The 19,556-nt window shown below is 39.4% G+C and overlaps 1 protein-coding gene across 2 annotated transcripts in view; it reads right to left on the bottom strand.

Moving 5' to 3' along the window:
* The window catches only part of LOC130173280 (ephrin type-A receptor 6-like), a 53,204-nt gene that overhangs the window by 5,398 nt on the left and 28,250 nt on the right, over window positions 1–19,556 (bottom strand). For both annotated transcript variants that reach the window (XM_056382357.1, XM_056382368.1), the window contains exons 7-12: window positions 15,623–15,778; window positions 14,498–14,848; window positions 5,750–5,874; window positions 5,227–5,389; window positions 3,672–3,777; window positions 1,377–1,447 (exon numbers count right to left, since the gene is read on the bottom strand). In XM_056382357.1, the coding sequence (XP_056238332.1) occupies window positions 1,377–1,447; window positions 3,672–3,777; window positions 5,227–5,389; window positions 5,750–5,874; window positions 14,498–14,848; window positions 15,623–15,778 (972 nt within the window). The remainder of the gene's footprint in view (window positions 1–1,376; window positions 1,448–3,671; window positions 3,778–5,226; window positions 5,390–5,749; window positions 5,875–14,497; window positions 14,849–15,622; window positions 15,779–19,556) is intronic.

Here is a 19,556-nt window from a genome sequence, read left to right on the forward strand (position 1 = left end):
TCATAATAGGTGGTGTATTTGCTTCTGTTGTACTGTGAGGTTTGAGAAAAGAGAAAGAGCTGAGAAAATGCCCCGGAGCACTGTGTATAAAAACACTCCAGGCAGCCAGACTTCAGCACCCTCCTCTCTGGCTGAGGCTGAGGCTGAGGACGCTGCTGCAGTGAGCGCTGTGCATTATGACTGGCACAAATGATAACTTGAAGCAGCCCCTGGTAGACCTCGAACAGATGAGCTGGGGAGTAAATGTATTTTATGGCTGTGTCAGCTCATATTGTGCAGGGTTGAAGGCTTTGTCTGAGATAGATTCCATTTTGGAGTCTACTCTCCTACCTCTGTCTCCAGGGTGTCTAGACTCAGCTCTGTAATAGAACAAGAGTTTTCTACCAGTTTGTTGAGCCTGCTGGCTTCTGCCCCCCCCCCCCCCCCCTCCTCCGCCTGGGGTGATGGCTCCCCAGCACACAACAACAAAGAACAAAGAACAAAACTGTGGAAGGCAAGGATTATAACTATTCAAATAATTGTCATAATATTTGATGAGAAGGCTCATAAATGAAAATTGGTTCTTTGTCAAGCAGCATTAGTGAAACTAGACTCTGGTGATATACAAAATTGAAGTGACGTTAAATTATGAGCAGATAACTGCAGCAAAACAAGACAGATAGCATCAAGACACAGACAAACAGTTGCATACAAACAGTAATAATGGTCTAATGCACAGTAATCTGTGTGTGTGTGTGTGGTGTGTGTGTGTGTGTGTGTGGTGTGTGTGTGTGTGTGTGTGTGTGTGTGTGGATGAATTGGTATGTCAGCATGTTACGGTATTTTATTCACACAAATCAAGTCCACAGATAATAGAATGGGAGCCCCTGCAGGCCTCGGATCGAATCCTACAAGAGTTCTCTCTGAACTGTCTTAGTAAATGACAGAACACTATTTTGTTCCCCAACAATGATACACTGCTCCTATGGGGCAATCAATGACCATGTTTTTATCTGTGATTGTAGCACAACACTTAGGTCAACTGTGAACAGCGGTTACCAGAGTTTTGTCAAAATCCAGTATTGGGTGTTTGAGATCATGCGGTGGACAGGTGAAAACATTTAGCACTGAAAAAGGGCCAATTTGTTATTTTTGAAAATATCAGAATATAGTGTGATGGTGCTTCAAATCTAAGCTTAAATAAAAAAAAAAATTATGAAAGAAAAAGGAAGCGAGAAACACAAATTCTAAATTTAAAAAAATTACAAGTCAGAGGAAAACTGTGACCATATAAATTGTGTCATAACTAAGCTTTGGAAGTTGGAGCATGAAATCCCACCACTGTAGAAAGCCATTAAAAAAACAAACACAGAAACAATGAAAATTATGTACACTACCATGTCCACTGTGGAAGCGAGTCCTCCTCTTCTCCTCTGACTTCATCCTGGCTTTTATGTACCCTTGACACCTGCACAGGTGGACCAGATTACCACAGAGTAAGAATCACCTTCAGTACCACATGAAACAGCAGTACATCCCAGCCTTTTTGAATGTTTAAGTTATTTGGCATTGGGTGGCGCTGCAAATTCCCAGAAGGGCAATAAATGTTTCATTCATTCATTCATTCACCAATATTAACATCAGCAGAAAACAAGTATGACATCTAAAAGACTAACTGCTTTCAAGACAAAGGATGGAAAAGTGAATATTTATTCTGACAGCTGCAACTGCTTAAAAACTGCTTTTGCCACGAGGTACCATTAGGCCTCCGCATGTACTGCCAATTCATCAATCTTTTGGTTTGCAAAGACATCTCTGCTGAAAAAAAATAACAGCCATTTTCCTCTTTTCTATAACCCATCTTTTTAGAGCATTTTTTTTTGTTCTTGCCTTTATGTAGTTCTTTTTATTTTCTCCCAATTTCCCACTTTTATCATATTCACAGTCCCACAAATTCAAGGCTTTCAAGGCTCAGCCTCCTTAGAGAAGGAGAGTTGGGACAAAAGTAGCAATCAAACACTAGTATTCAACGAAAAGAACAATCTGCATCCTCCACAGGAAAAAAACATACAGAAGTTGGTTGCCATTTGAAAAGGGATTGAAAAGAGGATTAGTATGCGCTAACACTTTGCAGCTTTTCACTTTAGGAGTATTTATTCATTTAAAAAATTGTTTATAAGTCGCTCATATCAAAACCCAGGTCAAAGAGAAATTGGGGATAAAGCAGGTGTTGTTAGTTTCACATAATGTAGTCTCTGGATCTGGTGTTATCCTTTATGCCCATTCAAAACACATGAGAAGGCTAAACAATACAAGTAGGTCATCCACATGTATGTAGCGCACTTAGTTTTTAATTGTGGGCCAGGAGGAAGTTTCTGATGGATTTCTGGATAGCCGTGATGTAGACTCACCTACACGGTAATATTGCCTCTAATGCTGTACATTATATTTTAGGCCAAAATGAAGATAGGGATAGTTAAAATTTAGACTGAATGAATCCCATGGACAGCGGAAAAGGCCAAAACAGCGACATAATGGTTCAGCTGGGAAGGAAAATCCGCCCTGTGTGGTGCTTGGATTCTGCCAATTTAAGGATTACAATGAGGAGAAGACGGAACGGTCTACCTTTCCTTCTGAATGTCTCCCGGTGGCAGACTTACTCACTGGAACATTTACACGGCGGCATGCAAACCCCAAATAGCAGGCACATAGAGACTAAAGGGACAGCGAAAAATGACTATACGAGACTGAGCGTGATTGACCAGCATGATGTTGACAGATGCAGTAGGCTAACTAAAGTTACGCTGTTATTATAGTTTGACTATAAACAATATTTTAGACTTTATTTGACTCTCCATAAAATAGGATTTAATAGCATTTCTAAGCTAATGTGTTGCACACTGTTAGTGCTGTAGTGGAGCGGAAAAGAGGCATTGAGACAAGGACTTTACATAGAAATCAAGTTGCGCTACAATCTGTTCACGTGTTGGCAATAAAAAAAAGTGATTAATACATGTAAATAGCTTTTACATATAGTGCCTTTAATGTTAATAAAACTCACAAATTGAGTGGAACAGATAGCTTTATGTAGCAATTTAGGGTTGTCGATGCTAATGATCAAATACCATGAGCATAAAGCCCAGTGTCTGCCCTTTTTTTTTCTATGAAAAAACATTGCTTTCATTTCTGAGGTCAGATATTTTCAGCATGAGGTTTGCAAATTGTGTGATCAAAGATTATCACTTCAGCTTGTATCACAATTAAAAATCCTGACAAAGTATGTCCAGATTCAGGGCCATTTTTCATTTCATTTTCATTTTTCATTGTTTATTAATAAATGCCACTAATGGTAAAATCCTGTGAACCAGAGGCAGACTGAAGACAACAGACTGAACTAACCTGGAGAAGTTAATGGAATGGAGCAAACTGCTGGTACATGCATTACATGCTGAGTAATTAGGCAGAAAATTGGCTCAGCCATTTGGAAAATAAGAGTGTCTGCTGGGTGGCAAAAAGGAGTCCATTAACAGCTTTCTGGTTGTAGCGTCACTCTGGAGATTATGAGAAGAAGCACAGCGGTGTGTGTGTGTGTGTGTGTGTGTGTGTGTGTGCATGTGTGTACGTGAGACAGCGTGTGTGTGGTGTGGTGTTAACGACAAGCCTGCATCAAAGAGACGCAGGGGGTGTGTTACCGTCCAGTAATGAGGAGGAAAAGGGTAAGGATGACCAACAGGGAAAAGCCTCCTACAGATGCTGTGACGACCACCAGAACCTGACCCTGATCAGCGATATCAGGATCTGAGGAAAAAAAGAACAGAGCAAAGACTAATCAGTACCTGTTAAGATTAGCAACTCTCTCACTATGCCCAAACCAGAGAACTGACACATTACTTGATTATACCAAGCTGTCGCAATTTAGGGAACACAATGAACACTTCAAAAATGGTATTCAGCTTCTGTGTTGCTAAATTAAACTTTCTCCACATTCATCACTATTGAAAACGCAGTCGAAGGCTCTTAATGTATTCTGTCCTGATGCTCGCCCAGGTTCTCTGTCTTAAACATATCTATGAACAGTGCAACCACAGTTTAATCATCAAAAAAGTAAATTTAAAAGTCTTGGAATTGTTCTGCTTCTGCTCTATACTCAGCGTCTAATTCAGATAAAACAGATTAAGACACACATGTTGGAGTTCACTGAAAAAAACTGGCTGCACAGTCACATAAATCTATTCAAATCCCTTTTCCATCAGTATGTTGGAAATGGACTTTTGCCTGAACGTTCTGACGAGAGCCCCTTGTGACTCAACTCAACTATGATTCAATGGTGTGTCTGGCGCATGATGTCTCTGGCAAATATTAGCCTATCATTATCTTTAGCACTGTTTATTTATTTCCAACAAAAAGAGGCAGAGGTCAGAAATATTTGTCGATATGTCCCTGAATGGACGTCTCAGTGATTAAGCCCCTGTACATGTCTACAGTATATGTTTCATTCAAGTAATCTCCATTGAATTTCACATATTTGTCCGGTGTTCCAGAGTGCCATTTATTTTGATGAGTCCTTAAACATTATGTTCTCCAACTGTTAGCATAAAGTAAAGAAATGTGAAAATGGTCTAAATCACTGAGCTGTGTGTGATGTGAAGCTTTGTGAGCGTGTGCATTGAATGGGTTGAATAAGGTGAAGGAGAAGATGGCACATATGTAGAAGCACAATTCAAGTATATAAATGGTCTTAAATCAGAAGTATTGGCATATTGGGGTATGCGAATGTGAAATCTACATATTCATCACTAAAAGGGTGTGTTTCGTAGGCGGCTGTTCATTCCTGCATATTTCAGGATTAGAATCAGCAGAGCGTTATACATTCACGATAACTGTAATAAGCACAACTGCAGAGGCTGAATCAGAAACGTACAGGGCTTATAAACATTTAAATAAATGGCTCATGGTTGAAGAACCGCTGATGAGTTTCGCAGATCCTTAGTAAAGAATGAACATAAAATGTCCTCCAGGGATTTTATAGGGTTGTTTATCAAAACAGATGACTCCACGTCTGTGGCTTTTAAAACTCCCTTCTTCTCCTGTGCATTGTTTTAAAATTAAACTCCATATCATTGAGATTTCAACACAAATCTAACTGACTGAATGACTTAATATTGGTGTCATTCCTCCCTAAAACGTAACCAATATAGGCACAAACAAACCCACAATTCCTTCATGCCCACTCCTTCACAGTCGTACCCTCAGCTGCAGTAGCAAACTCAAAGTTGGGGCTGTAAGCTGTGTAGCCAGCAGCAGTGCGAGCGCGCACGTGGAAGACATAGACAGTGGAGGGTCTGAGGCCTGTTACCACCACGCTGGGGGTTTTGGTCCGTGTCGATGAGTAGCTCAGCTGCTCTTGCTCCTAGATAAGCAGAAACAGAAACAGATTTTCCAGAGATGATAAACAAAAGTACCGGCAAAACAGTTTTTGCATAAACCTGTTATCACAGCAACGTTTGAACAAAACACATCATTTCTTTATCCTATTAACTACCAGAGCAGATGGTGAGCAAAGCAGAGATAGTAATTCAGTTTGGAAGCTGTACACTTACATTTGGGTTTCTGTATGTTAACGATGCAAATTGCTCTGTGAGCGGTAATTGTTCTGTGTGCATCATTCTTGATGCTTTTCAGTGCTAAGATGACTGTAATACAAATCTCTGTTACCACTTGCTATCAGCTTGCATGGTACATAAACATGGTCTTAAAAAAATGACTTTACCTTCTCATAGTATTTGACCTCATAGTCCACTATGTCTGAAGGAGGCGGTTCCACTTCTGACCAGGAGAGGGCGATGCTGTTTTGAGAGGCCCAGTCTTTTCTGACTACACCCACCAGAGCAGGACCTGAAGATGCAGACAAAGAGTGCAGAGATTTGAGCCAAACTGTGAGGAGTGGCCTGTTTAGAGGAAAGTTCAACAACAACAACAACAACAAAATTCCACATCTTTCCAGACCATTTCCAGATACGTTGATGCACTGGTATATATCTCCACACACTGGCAATTTTATGAAACTTCTAAAAAAATAAAAATAAAAAAAGATGTGAGCTTATTTGACTCGGTGAGTAACTGGTGGATGTACAAAGACTTAGCTTACTGAAATGTATATGTGCCAAAGAGTGACTGTTGACATGTAAGTATATGGATTGGAAGAAACATAAGCAAGAAAAATGGCAAGTTTGTAGCAGGACTGAGCAACTCAGAGTCACTGAGTTCGGAGACATGATAACAAATCACATTTCAACAGCATCTTCAGTCATCATTTGAAAAATATCAACATTGAACAAAGTAGCACAGAAATATGCAAAGGGAAAGTCGGGCCAAAAAACAACCGTTCTACTGTCCAGCTCCAGTATGATGTGCAGCCTCAGACATTCCTGTTAACCAAACCACTAGACCCACAGCAAGTGTTTATCAAGTTTGCCATTACTGCTGAATTTGGGGGAATATTTTACACAAGGTTGCTGAGGATACATAAAATCACCTAGCAGAGATTCAAATATTTACCATCAATTATTCATAAAGCCTGCGCTTGAGCAGATTTGACAAACTAATAGATCCAGTCCCTCTGTTGTTGAGTGTGCTGGTTGGGCGATCATTGTTGGAATACAAATTCAGAACCAGATTGATGTCTTAAACTGTCCTTGTGCTCAGATAAGCAGATAACCTACTACACAAAAAGGTGACGCGTCACTGCATTAAGTCGGACGTACTGGGGGTGCAGATGCAACTTTCACATCTTGTCACGAAGCCGGGATTTTCTAGCAGCAGCTCGGCCCAGACACGACACTTCACAGTCCGGCAGCTCAATCATTTCAACTTGTATTAAAACAAAAAAAGACCAGAGAGAAAAAATGGTGCACACAGGAGGCAAGAGTTTGATGCTGACTCCTGCAAAAATGCATACTCGAGGTGACAAATATGTAAATCTCAGGTGTCCAACTTTCACATTAAAATGCAAAAGTTACTCTTCCTGACTCAAGTCTGCCTGAACATGCATTTCTTTAAGCATCTAAAACTTAAAATCATGTCTAATCTAAGACATATAGACAATAAAACCTGACCACTGTGTTTATACACATTCCACAACTCTCCAAAACTCAAAAATTAAGATTTTCCATTTCAACATTTTATGGGTTACCAAAGGAAAGAAAGATCATCATAAGAGTGTCAGTAATCATTCGAGAAAATCAAAATGCATCGTCAACATAGGATAGGATCTTAGTCACCGGACTGTGCTGTCTAAAGAATTTGCAGAGGCAGATCTTATCATACATCTGCTGTCAGCCATGTTCTTCCAGGTAACACGTGCCCTTTCTATCCTGTTAGCAGGTGGTGCCTGAGCTTCACAGAGCGCCCAAAGATGTTGTGGAAATATCTCAGGCCTCTCAGTCCGGCTGCCTGCTGCTGTTTAAATGGCAAACAGCAAACACACCGACGAGAAAATACATGCATGTATTGACACAACTAAATGAACCAAATGTCATCTGTGCCATACTTAAAATTACTGTTTTAGCATAATAATGAGCAGTGCTCTGTCTGCTGCACTCATTATTACAAGGTGCTCAATTCTAAACCACAGTAACTTCAAACGAATCTTTCAGCAGGTGAAATATATCACAGGTAGCTGAAAGTATTGCAGATTTAGCTGTGTGTAAGTTATTGTTTCTCTCTGACTGATGTATAATCGTTCTGCCAATACGATATATATATGTGTACATTGTAATTCGAAAGAATAGCAAATTAAAGGTGCACAGTAAGGCTGTAGCCAACAAAAATTCTCATAATTAATAAATCTTGCAATTATTTTCTTCAATATACAGATTCATTTTTGGTCTAGAAAAGGTCAGATATTGGTGCAAAATGCCAATCAAAGTTTCCTGAAGCCCAAACTGACATCTTGAAATTACACCTTAGCACCTTTCCAAAACCCAAAGCTATTCATCTGCTTTCTTTATAAATTGCTTGGTCAAATGACTTAAACAGTTCTAACAATTTCAGAATAGTGGCTGATTCATTTTTCATCTGTAGTGCACAGTATTAACAAGTAGAGAAACATCAGTACCTATCCACTGCATCCAAACAAAAGACACACAAAAAACCTGAGGCCAACATCGACTGCTCTGAACGGTCCAACATACAGTACATATCATGTGCAAGACCAGCAGAAATCGAGTCTAAATCGAGTCCAAACCTTAACATTTGGACCATGAGTACATGTGTTATGGCTTATCCTCAAAATTTGCTTTGACTACACTCCAAAATTTAAATGAGTATGTAAATTTGTAACAGTATTTTCTTGTCATTTGATGGAATCCGTTCAATTGTATCTAAACAACAATGGTGCCCATAAATGTCATATTCAAATAAGCAATGAAGATATTTTTCAGTTGGCATCAATGCAACCAGGCAGATAAATATGCATAACCCACTTAAGAGCATAAGAACGTCTGTGAGAATCACATTACTGGAGGGGATTTCTGTCTCCAACCGTACAGTATGTAATGTTATGTATCCATCACCATGCATGTGTGTGTGTGTGTGTGTGTGTGTGTGTGTGTGTGTGTGTGTGCGCGCGCTTTCATCTCTGTGAGAACCAACTGAAGTTTTAAACTTTCTCTGTAGGTGAGGAAACTCCCTAAAAAACTCTTACGCAAGAAGCTATTTCAGCCTCAGGATAAATCAATGTGCTATTTAGATACCTACTGCTATGGATGAGTGGCTCAAAGAGAACAATTATGGTCATTACAGTTTAATCACAATCCACACAGCTAAAGATAATTGAGAATCTATAAGCCCTAGTTGGTTTTATTGGCAACATGTAAAAATAGGTTAACCCTCAACTTTATGTGCTCCAACAGATAAGGAAAGGACAGAGGGGGGGAAAGAAGAGAGAGAGAGAGAGAGGAGTGAACAGGGAGAGCTGTAAAGAAATCCCACGAGGTTGCATCTCCCCAGCATCAGAGCATATAAATAGAAGTCAGCCTTATTCCCAGAGCAAGGGAGATGAAAACAGAAGAGATTCCACTGGAGGAAAGGGGGAATAGAGCAAAGTAAAAGATAGAAAACCTCTTGAATCAGGACACCGTGAAACACTGGGAAATGTTCACACATGGATTTAGCACGTGAGAACTTGGCACAGCCATTGTTGTTACTGTAAGAGTAAAAGACATAATAGGATGTTTTAAACAACTGGACCAAAAAACACAGCATCAGTCCACACCTTCAAAAAACCAAACCCTGCAGATACACAGCATGGCACATAAACATGAGGATTCCAGTACCAATAATGACACTTAGCTCAAAAAACTCCACGTCACGGGCAGCCACAGACGCCACAGGCCCAACAACCACACAGTGGCTAAGTGTCAGATAAGGAGGCTATGGGGTTATACATTTTGCCATCCCATAATGATCCCACAATGATCACACAATGATCCCATAATGATGTCATTATGGTGATGAACTCAGTGTACATTTAAAGCTATAATCACACTATGTACCGAAGGGTTTACATGTACACATATGGATGACTTAAAAACCGACTTATTGCACTGTTTGCACCTTTGGGAAAACATTTGTTATAGCCAAATAATACCAACAAGGAGTCAGACGACAACACAAATGTGCCACTGAAACCTATTACTAAGTAATTAACAGCTATAATTACTAATAATTAACTGAGTTTAAAAACTAGTACAATAAACACAAGCTGTAGTAGTAGAGCAGTGGAGTCTGGAATGAACAGAAAGACGCCTGAGCACGCCTCTGTAGGGATTTAACCATGTAAACCAGCAGCTATTTGATTTCAATTATCTCAGCAAAGGTTCAACGCATCATTACATCTCACATTTTATGAATGATTTGATTGGATTAGATATGTAATTCAATTCATTTAGGTTCCTCCAGGCTCCAGACATCTGTACCGCCGGCAAAAACTTCACAAGCGCTCAACTTTCAAGGGCTCCATAGACCACATTTTCCGCCTCTGCTATGACACAATATTTCCTTTTTACTTTTAACACAGAGTGAGTTCATCTTTGTCATTGCCTCTCTGCTCCTGTTGTAGGAGCACATTTTATCTTCTGTGTGGCAAAGACCTTACACAAATTTACACTGATTTCTCTGTGCCTCTTCACAAAGCACTGCAGTGAACTTTGTGGGAGGAATCTTCAGCGAGAAACGCTCCGCTGAGCAATAACTACAGTGCATTTGGAGCAGAGTGCAGTTCACCGTTCATGAGCGCAGAGATCATCCTGCTCACTCACTCCTGCTTTGCATTGCTGCCTTGAGAGGTGTTAGGACGGCAGCCGACCTTAACCTACATCGTGATTCACAAAGTGTGGAGGAGTGAACACACACACACACACACACACACACACACACACACATAGAATCCATGAGATCTGCTGAAATCTTAAAACGCCAAATCTGAAAGATAATTCATCCAGTATCATCGGAGGCAGTGAACACTCCATTCTGCTCAAAGACACAGTGATCATAAATCTTGCTTAACTGAGCATTATAACTTATCAAAGTTAGACAAGCACACAGGCAACGGGGAAGAGAAATTATTAGTAATTCTGATTAATAGGTTTAGCATAATTAAAAACATAATGAGGCATTAATGTGCAATTTATAAACAGATAGCATGCCAACAGAAAATAAATCTTCTCTCCGCTTCTCACCAAAAAATCCGGTTGATTGCTAATTCTGCTTTTGATTGGCTATTATTCCATCACTGACATAATATCACAGTCCATTGCATGAATCACCTCGCAGCATCCGCATAATTGGCAGTGAGCCTGTCCATCCCGAGTCCATCCAAACAGAGGTTTTGACAAGCATAGATCTACAACAAGCATTTCTCTCAACCCGATGAATATTCAACCTCATTTGAATTTAAAGTAAGTTTTCAAGTGCTTGAGGAATGTTTCTGCATTTAGCCAGCCATATAAATAGATTTTCTGTTTAACCCTTCCTGGAAGATGTTTGAATATATATCTATATATATCAAATGTCATGTTAATGTTAATTGTTCATTTACCTTTATGAGTTTTTTTTTCTAAAGACTTTAGATCATGATACTTGATACTGCGAATTATATGTGGACTGAACCGCAAATTATGAGCCAAGGAAAACTGCATACAAACAGTATGAATGGCGTATAGTGTGCAAACTTAAGAGAGCAGTGCCTTCCTTTTCATATCATCTCTTATATAAAATGTGCGGAACAGTTACATAACCGCAAACAAAGGATCAGGATCATTCTATCCTCTATCAAAGTGCAAAATTAAAGTATGTATTATTTTACTCTCTCTGATGGATATAGAAAATCCAAGAAAGGTGCTATCTCTTGTTTTAAGGAAGCAGAAAGAGAAGAAAACCATAGATGTGTGTGGGAGACAGAGGAAACAAGAGAGCACGAGGCAGAGCTGGGAAATGACTAACAGGACCATATGCAAGGCTGTAGGTGGTACATGGTTGAAGCAAATGTGTGTGTAAATGTCATGTGTGCATGGATTTGTTTGCGTGCTTGTTTGCATGCATGCCTGGCTGCGTGTGCATACAGTATGTCTACTGAGGAAAGGCAGTTTGACAAGTTAATCCACTCTAAACATCCTTGGGGAAACATCCCCACAGGCTGTTTCTCCTCCTCTACAGAGATTATTTTGCATTCCAACTTCCTCCCATCAGTCTAGCTGCCTTTGCCAGAGAGATGGGTGACACATATACACCTGACATCTGCTTTCCATGGAGTGATGACAGCCTATCAGCATAACATTTAATTTCTCAAAATCACTCTTTAGTACAATATGCTAGGAGACAATGAGCGCCAAGAAATGACTGTTGAAGTTATTATCGTTCTTGAATGATTCAAGACCATTATGTTGAAGTTATTATCGTTGAGACCACATTATACTCACTCACCAACCACGCACTCTATATTGCCTGAAAAACCGATTGAAGCATTGAGACAACTAAACTAAAAGCCAATAACTGCACGATGGTTGGTAGGGAATGATGATAAATTAATAAGAAAATTGTAATATTTATGCATTACACTTCAAAGTCTGCCATTTATAAACACAGTGGGAGCATTTGCACTGTCTGAATACTTGACTATGAAATGACAGTTTTATTCCCACTCAGTCTCGCTTGCTGGCACTTAAACAGACGACACACTCCACTGCGTCATTCTCATCTAGCATCTTACTGCTGGATTCTACCTTCCACCTTTGTGTGGTGCTGTACACCTGGGCACAGTTGGCTCACAGCTAAACAGACTAATAATCGTACTGATTATGAGTAATATTCTGAGTCGATTGGCTTGTCTGACACTTTGATCCAGACTTGGTCCAAAATGGAGACTTGGGAATTCAGACCAGGCGTCTTTAAGACACTTTGTTCCTGCCATCTGTTGTACAAGTAATCGGACAAACAGGCCATCTGTAAACCCACAGATTGGCTTTGAGACAGCATGGTGTACGTCTTGTTGTTTCTAAACCTGAAAAAGTGGAAAACATGATAAACTGTTGTATGATATAAATATATATATATATATCTTTTAATCTTTCCATCAATTTTTCAGATTTGTTTCTGGTGACAAATGGTACACCGTGACAATCTTTGTGCTAATACAATTATGGCAGCCTGTCATTACACACAAATGTGATTGAGCACAGATATACCCACCATTCCCTCTTTTTTACATCTGAGCCACTGGTGACTAATGAGCGTCAGTCTTGTTCTCATCAGAATTTCATCTCACTACTGACTTGCTGCACATGCTGAAAGGGGAGAAAATGTGCACATACATCGCAGCATAATTTATTAATCCACTCTCTTTCCTTCCTTCATCTCAACCTTCTCCATCAATTATTCCATCAACATTCCTGCCCTTAAAATATAAGGGTCAGATTTCAGTCCCTGAACTTTAGATCTCTTATTTTTCCTAATGCAAGCCCGAGACAATGCTGCCTTCAGGGCTGCTAGCAGTGGTTGACCTCAGGTCAGCTGGGCTCTGCTAATTAGGACTAGGTTCAGGTCACAGTGGCTCTGTCAGCTATTCAAGGGTCAGAAATGTGCTTCACCTACTGACACATTAAGCTGGATGGAGAGACAGAGACTGTGAAAGAAGAAACAGGGTACTCAGGAAGAATAGAGGCAAATCCAGCTGCAGAATGAATAGATCCGAGCCTGTTAGTGTAACACAGCTATTTTCATCTGCTCCGAGCTGCAACGCAAACACAGTATTCCTGATCTATGAATCAGGTATTATGCAACTACTGTATGTGCATATGCCAAGCATAGCATGTAAAATTAATCTTTATTAATATTTAAGAGCTAAATATGGCTACCTGCATGTTAACCCTCAACAGCCTGTCCAGCAAAAGGAGAACAAATGGAATACATCAACCGCAGACGTCCTAGCAACTAAAATTTTTTCCATTTTTAGGAACAACTGTGCTACAGCCACTATGCATCAAGGTTATGGAATTTAACTATAAGTCTTGAGATACAGACGACAGCCATGTTACCAGTAATCACTACAAAGATTTGACTAAAACTAGTGCCTCACGTCTAGTGCAAAGATACTCTAACCAGTGCCCCAAAAGCTGCATGGTGGCTGCAGGAACAGAAACTACTAGAGATGTGCTGACTGTCCTGATTGTTTTTCCGCGTGATTTTTCATTCCAGTTTGGTGTTTTTGGTGAATACCTTATCAGTGCTCATGGAAGTTAGATAGTTAGTTGTGCCGGTTATTTTTGGGCAGCGGCAAGATGAACTTGTGAACATGTAAAAGTCGAGGTAGTTTTTTCAATCTGCTCAAGTTTGTAAACTATTTTTTATCAATTTGATGGCTCCCTGCCATCCCATGAACAGAATGGTCCACTGGGAAAATTCCCACCATTCCAGATGGCCATTTTGCCTATGCCAGCAGGATTAATATGATGAATGTGTCGCAACATGTTGTAACGTATCATGAACTATTTCAGCAAAATGTTTTGAATTTGATTCAAAAAATTCATGGCAACTTCAAATAATGAAAACATTTCAAATGTGTTTTGAAGTAACAACTTAGTCAGTTAGTCAAATGTCTGAAATTAGTGCTCTAAATGAGACCCTGAAGCTCAATGTGAACTCTCTGTATTTCTTTTTTTGCCTGGCCAACAGTCCAAAACCCAGAGCTTTTCAATTAAAGTGATGTAAAATATAAAAAACAGCAAATCCTCAGATTTGAGAAGGTGGAACCAAATGTTTGCCATTTTTGCTTGGTAAATCACTTATAAATGGGGAATAACCTTATCCAAGTCAAAAAACCATGTCAATATAAGTCAGTCCTATAATTCTGAGGGAAGGGAGGAACATCTGCTCATCATCATTGCCATAGTTGGATTTGAAGACAGTAAAACAAACAGAATTTGAAAGTTGCACTGCAGTGAACAAGAGCTCTGCAACTCACCAACTTGGTGCATATTGACGGTAACATTCGCCAGCGAGCGTACGGCCACACCTAGTCCAGTTACGCCATTCACAGCCTCTACATGGAAAGTGTAGTTGGCGTGCATTGCAAAATCTAGTATCGCCACAGAGGTACCAGTCAGACCAAGCGGCCGTGGGATAAACCGCAGGTCTGGCCCACATGGCTCACACTGTGTCACACCAGCATCGCCCTCACTTCCATCACAGCGCTGGCACAGGATGTTGTAAGTGATGTCCTTCCTGCCTCCTGTATCGCTTGGAGGCATCCACTGCAAGAAGAGAGCCGTGTCATTGATCAATGAGACCAGGTTCCTGGGAGGTGACGGAGGCCCTGAAGAGAGAAAAAGAAATAACTCATTGGTCACTTTCTAAGGTAGGTTTTCTTTTTAAAAAACAAATATTTATCAAATATGATTATATGATTGCATGATTCAAAATATAGTTTAATACATATAGAGAGGTTTGATTATTGACTGATTGAATAAAATAATGCACAAGACACATGATCTATGATTACTTGTGCCATCTCAGACGATGTAAGCCTCTAACAGTTCCTAGTTCCAAAAGAGTACCTCAGATCACATCACTCATCTGACCTTGAGGATGAAGCGAGAGTGGGACACGTGATTGCCAAAATCTGACAATTAATAGCCCTTTAACAGCCAGTGAGCATAATTTGAATCTGCAGTACGTGTCTTCAGTTTGTAGCTACAGTAGGTGTGTGGGTGGCTGGCTTTCAACGCATCTTGCAGTATTTCATGCCAACAGCTTGTGTCAGTTTCCTGGATAAAACTGCGGCAGTTCTGTTTTTTTTTTTTTTTTTTTCAATTTTCACAACTGTACAAAGTAATCAGAGCTGAAGTTTTGAGTGTGTAAGTGTGTGGGAGCTAAGCTTTCAGAGTGCCCCAAGTGCTTCATTCCAGCATGCTCCTTGTCAGTTTAATGGATACAGCTCCATGTCAGAATTTTTCATGTCCATGGATATGGAACATCATAAGAGATGTTTCTTTTGTAGTTGAGATAAATAAGTAAATAAATTAAAGAAAAATTTTGTAAAAAAGAAAAAAGAAAAAAAAGGAGACTGAAAAAATACAGACATACTAACTTGTACAAGCCATGGTGGTGGGGTCTTTGATAGCCCTGTAGAAGCCTTTATCGCAGTGACAGATAGTGGCAGCCTGGTCATGGCTGGAGCTGTGTGGAGGACACTTGGAACATTTAGTGTTCCCAGCATATGCCTTGAAGAAGCCAGGCCTACAAGCTGGAGACGGGGGGGAGACAGAGGAGGAGGGAACTTACACAAGGTTAATGTTCCTCATGCAACTGCACTTCCATCAGCACACATTTCCATCAGCATTTAATTCAAAGCTCCAGCTGCTTCTCTCCTCACCTGTGGTCTGACCTTATTTCCCAAGGAGCTATGGATCACTGTCACCTGCTTATTAGCTCACTAAGCCACATGCTTATGCTCCTGCCCATTGTCCACTTTAACAAATGGCACACACCTGTGATAAACCTTTTTAGAATAAAGAGTGGTGAACTCACACATACATAAATGTGTTTTGAAATAAACACATTACAAACCGCTATTAGGCCAACGAAGGCTTTGTACTAAAGTTTACAGGCACATGCTAGCAGACCCCGACAGCACCACAATTAATATTTTTCATTGTGGGATGGATGTCATATTAAATAGATTAAATAGCAGACAGTTGTTTATGTTATCATTGCCTGTTAAGTTAACATACAATATTAAGAAGTTTGGGAAGTTACTTCCACTTACAAATCCAGGTTAACTGATAAAGTCACCAATCACATTAGCTAAAGTTCTTTAGTTATACTTGGCAACTAGTAAATGGACCCAATGTTAGTTCTTCTGATACTCAAGCTCCACAAATGGTAGCTTCTAAAAACCCAAAAGCCACAGTCCAAAGAAAACTAAGACATTATGGCTTAATTAACGAATAGCCTACCTTGCAAATACTACGGTGGCCCTGAGAGCTCAGCGCACAGCAGCTTAACACACGCAAAGACACAAACTCGCTGCGAATTCAGAAAACATCTTCATAAATTTGATAACGCGCTACAAATAGTCACAACACATGCAAATAAAAAAAACGCGCTGCAAATTCAGTCCTACAACTAAACGGAAGTGTTTTGCAAGGGACACTAAAAACTGATGAACCCGGCTGGGACTTTTGAAGTGAAAAACATTGCACACCCAATGGTTAAGAAATTGCCCTCTACCCCAAAGTGGCTAAAAACACTGTTTTAGATTGTAGAGATTCTAGTTTCTAAAGATAACGCTGCAGCTGTACAACATAGTTTTATCATTAGATATAATAATAACCTTAAACCACTAAAACAGCTTCAAAGAAATGCTGGAATAAGAGCACCTTGTATATTGTTTTACAATGCAATAAAAAATACGTATGTTTAAGGCTTTAAAACTTTTCAGGAGTTTAGAAGGTAAATTTAGGATGAAAAACGAAATGAATAAATGGATGCTATATACAATATTTAAGTTATGGAAAAGTCTTTGGAGCCTATTTGTTGTAATCAGCAGGTTTAATAGACTCCGCACTTTCAGATTACCCTGGATACACACAGGGGGAAGTTTGTATTTTTTGTCAGGCAGGTAAAAAATAAGAGATTAACATACAAATAATGCATTATGAAATGCAATTAGGCTATACCCTGCTTTCAGTCTAAAACCTCCATCCACTCACATGGTCCATTCTGCCGACCTAAGTATTCTTCTGTATTCTGTCCTTACCTCGGTTCACTTTCCTACCTCATTACTTCCTCCAGTTCTCTCCCATTTTACCTTCCCATTTCTTTTTTTTCTCCATCAATTCAACCAACTCTCCTGTCCTTATCACTCCAGTTTTTCTCTAACTGTTCTGCACTGCCACAATTTTCAACTTCTTCTGATTTTCTTCATCTTTCTCCCAATATTTTCCTTTTCCTATCTCTCCTCCTGCTTTCCTCTCATTCGCTCTTTCCCTTCAGGCTTATCAGATGATGGCAAAACTATTGCAGATTGCCTCCTTCTCCCCAGACTTATCTCAGCAGAGAAAAAATAAAGCACTAATAGTGCGGTTATTTAATATTCTGGGAATCCCAGGATAATTTTATTGCAGAGTAATTTGTATGAGAAAATATAGTGTGGGTGGGGTAATAATTTCAAAATTAGCAAATAAATATGCTATCTATAAGACCGACGATGCAATGGTAAAGCAGAAAGGTAACATGCTAGGGAAATTTAATCAAGAGTTCATGGCAGATATAAGATTTTAATTTTAGCATTTCAATATTTCTCCCATAGTTACTTTAAGTAGGAGGCACAAAGATGTAATAATGAGGCAGTCATTTCTTTTCTCCCTCACACCATCAGCAACAGACCACATTACAAATCATTTGTTGTCTACAGTAATACATTATTGCCTCCACTGAGAAACATTTTAATCCTTCTGTTGATGTTAGGGTTACATATCAAAGAGTTGGAAGTTTCATACTGTGTCACATGCATGATGTCCAGCTGCTACCCAGTATCCAGTGCTGCACTTAGGACTCCTTGTAAAGGATTATTGTTACTGAGTGGATTATCCCGGTAAAATTAGCAAATTGAATTAAACTGCTCCTGGTGTGTATATTCATACACTAATGGATATTCTGAATAAATAAATTGCAAATACACTAAGTCCCTCAGACTGTGATGCAGACCAAGTGATGCAGTGGCTTTAGTATCTACTTGTATTTCAGCTCAGGAGACTCTTAGAGAGCCCTGGTTGAATGAGGATTAGATTTATACCCAATGCTGGATTGTTGGATCTAATTGTTAGAATATTTAGAATCATATCATCAACAGTTAAGTTGCCCGAGTGTCCATAAATTATATATCAAGACATCTCAAGCATACCATAACCAGAATCATCAGTTCACTTTTGGATAAAGAGGCAAAGGTACAATCTAGGGATATGTGCAATTAGTTGACTAAACGATTAAACTTTGCTACCCTTGCTAGTCTGCATCAGAAATACTAGTCAGTTAAACTAGTTATTGATATTTTGTTAATGTACAACACCAGTTAACTGTTACGTTTAAGATGTTACAAAGCCCCACTTGCACCCGGATGTTGTAAACAAGCAAGAGGGAAAGTGGGACAGGTGACAACCAGTGCAGTGTGGCAGTACTTTGACCTAGAAAAGGAAAAATAAGGTTATATGTAGGCTGTGTCAGAAAAAAATGGCATTTAATCACTCAACTCAAGCAATATGTAACCACATTCAGCATACGTATGTGGACTTAACCTGCCAGGAGACAAGGCTGGTGGTGGTAGCACTGCTAACATTAGCAAACCACTTGGCAAACCAATATGACATTGTTTACCTGCAGGCACTGTGAGCCCACTTCATTCCCAAACTTTTAAACTAGTCGACTAGTCTAAATTTAAATTACTGTTTAATTGACAAAGAAATTGGTCACATCGCTATGTATACATAAAAATTCAAGGTGAGAACACTGACTCCCATTGTGCATGTCGGTGAGAAACAGCCAATCACAGAGCTTAAAATTCTGCTACATATACCGCTAATTTAATGTGTTCTAATGAGAAGTTGAACTATATTCTAAATCACTGTGTGACATTTTAAAGTGGCAATCATAGCAAGAATACTAAAGCTTCATGCTCCATTATCAGTAGATTCCAACAAGTGAAACTGAACTGACAATGGATTAACCTGACCATCAGATTTAGAGCTGCAACTAACTGTTATTTTTATTGATGAAGCTGGCGATAATTATTTTGATTGGTCGTTTCAGCAATGAAATGTCAAGTTCTGAAAGCCTGAGGTGACATCTTAAAATCGCTTATTTTCTCCAAAAAACAGTCCAAAACTGAAAGATATTCAAGTTGAAATCATATAAAAGAGAAAAGCAGCAATTCCTCACATTTGCGAAGCTGAAACCAGCATTTTTGCTTGAGTAAACTTCAACAATTATTAGATTATTAAAATTGTTGCCAATTGATTTTTGGT

The sequence above is a fragment of the Seriola aureovittata genome, chromosome 1 (genome assembly GCF_021018895.1).
Source record: "Seriola aureovittata isolate HTS-2021-v1 ecotype China chromosome 1, ASM2101889v1, whole genome shotgun sequence".
NCBI lineage: Eukaryota > Metazoa > Chordata > Actinopteri > Carangiformes > Carangidae > Seriola > Seriola aureovittata.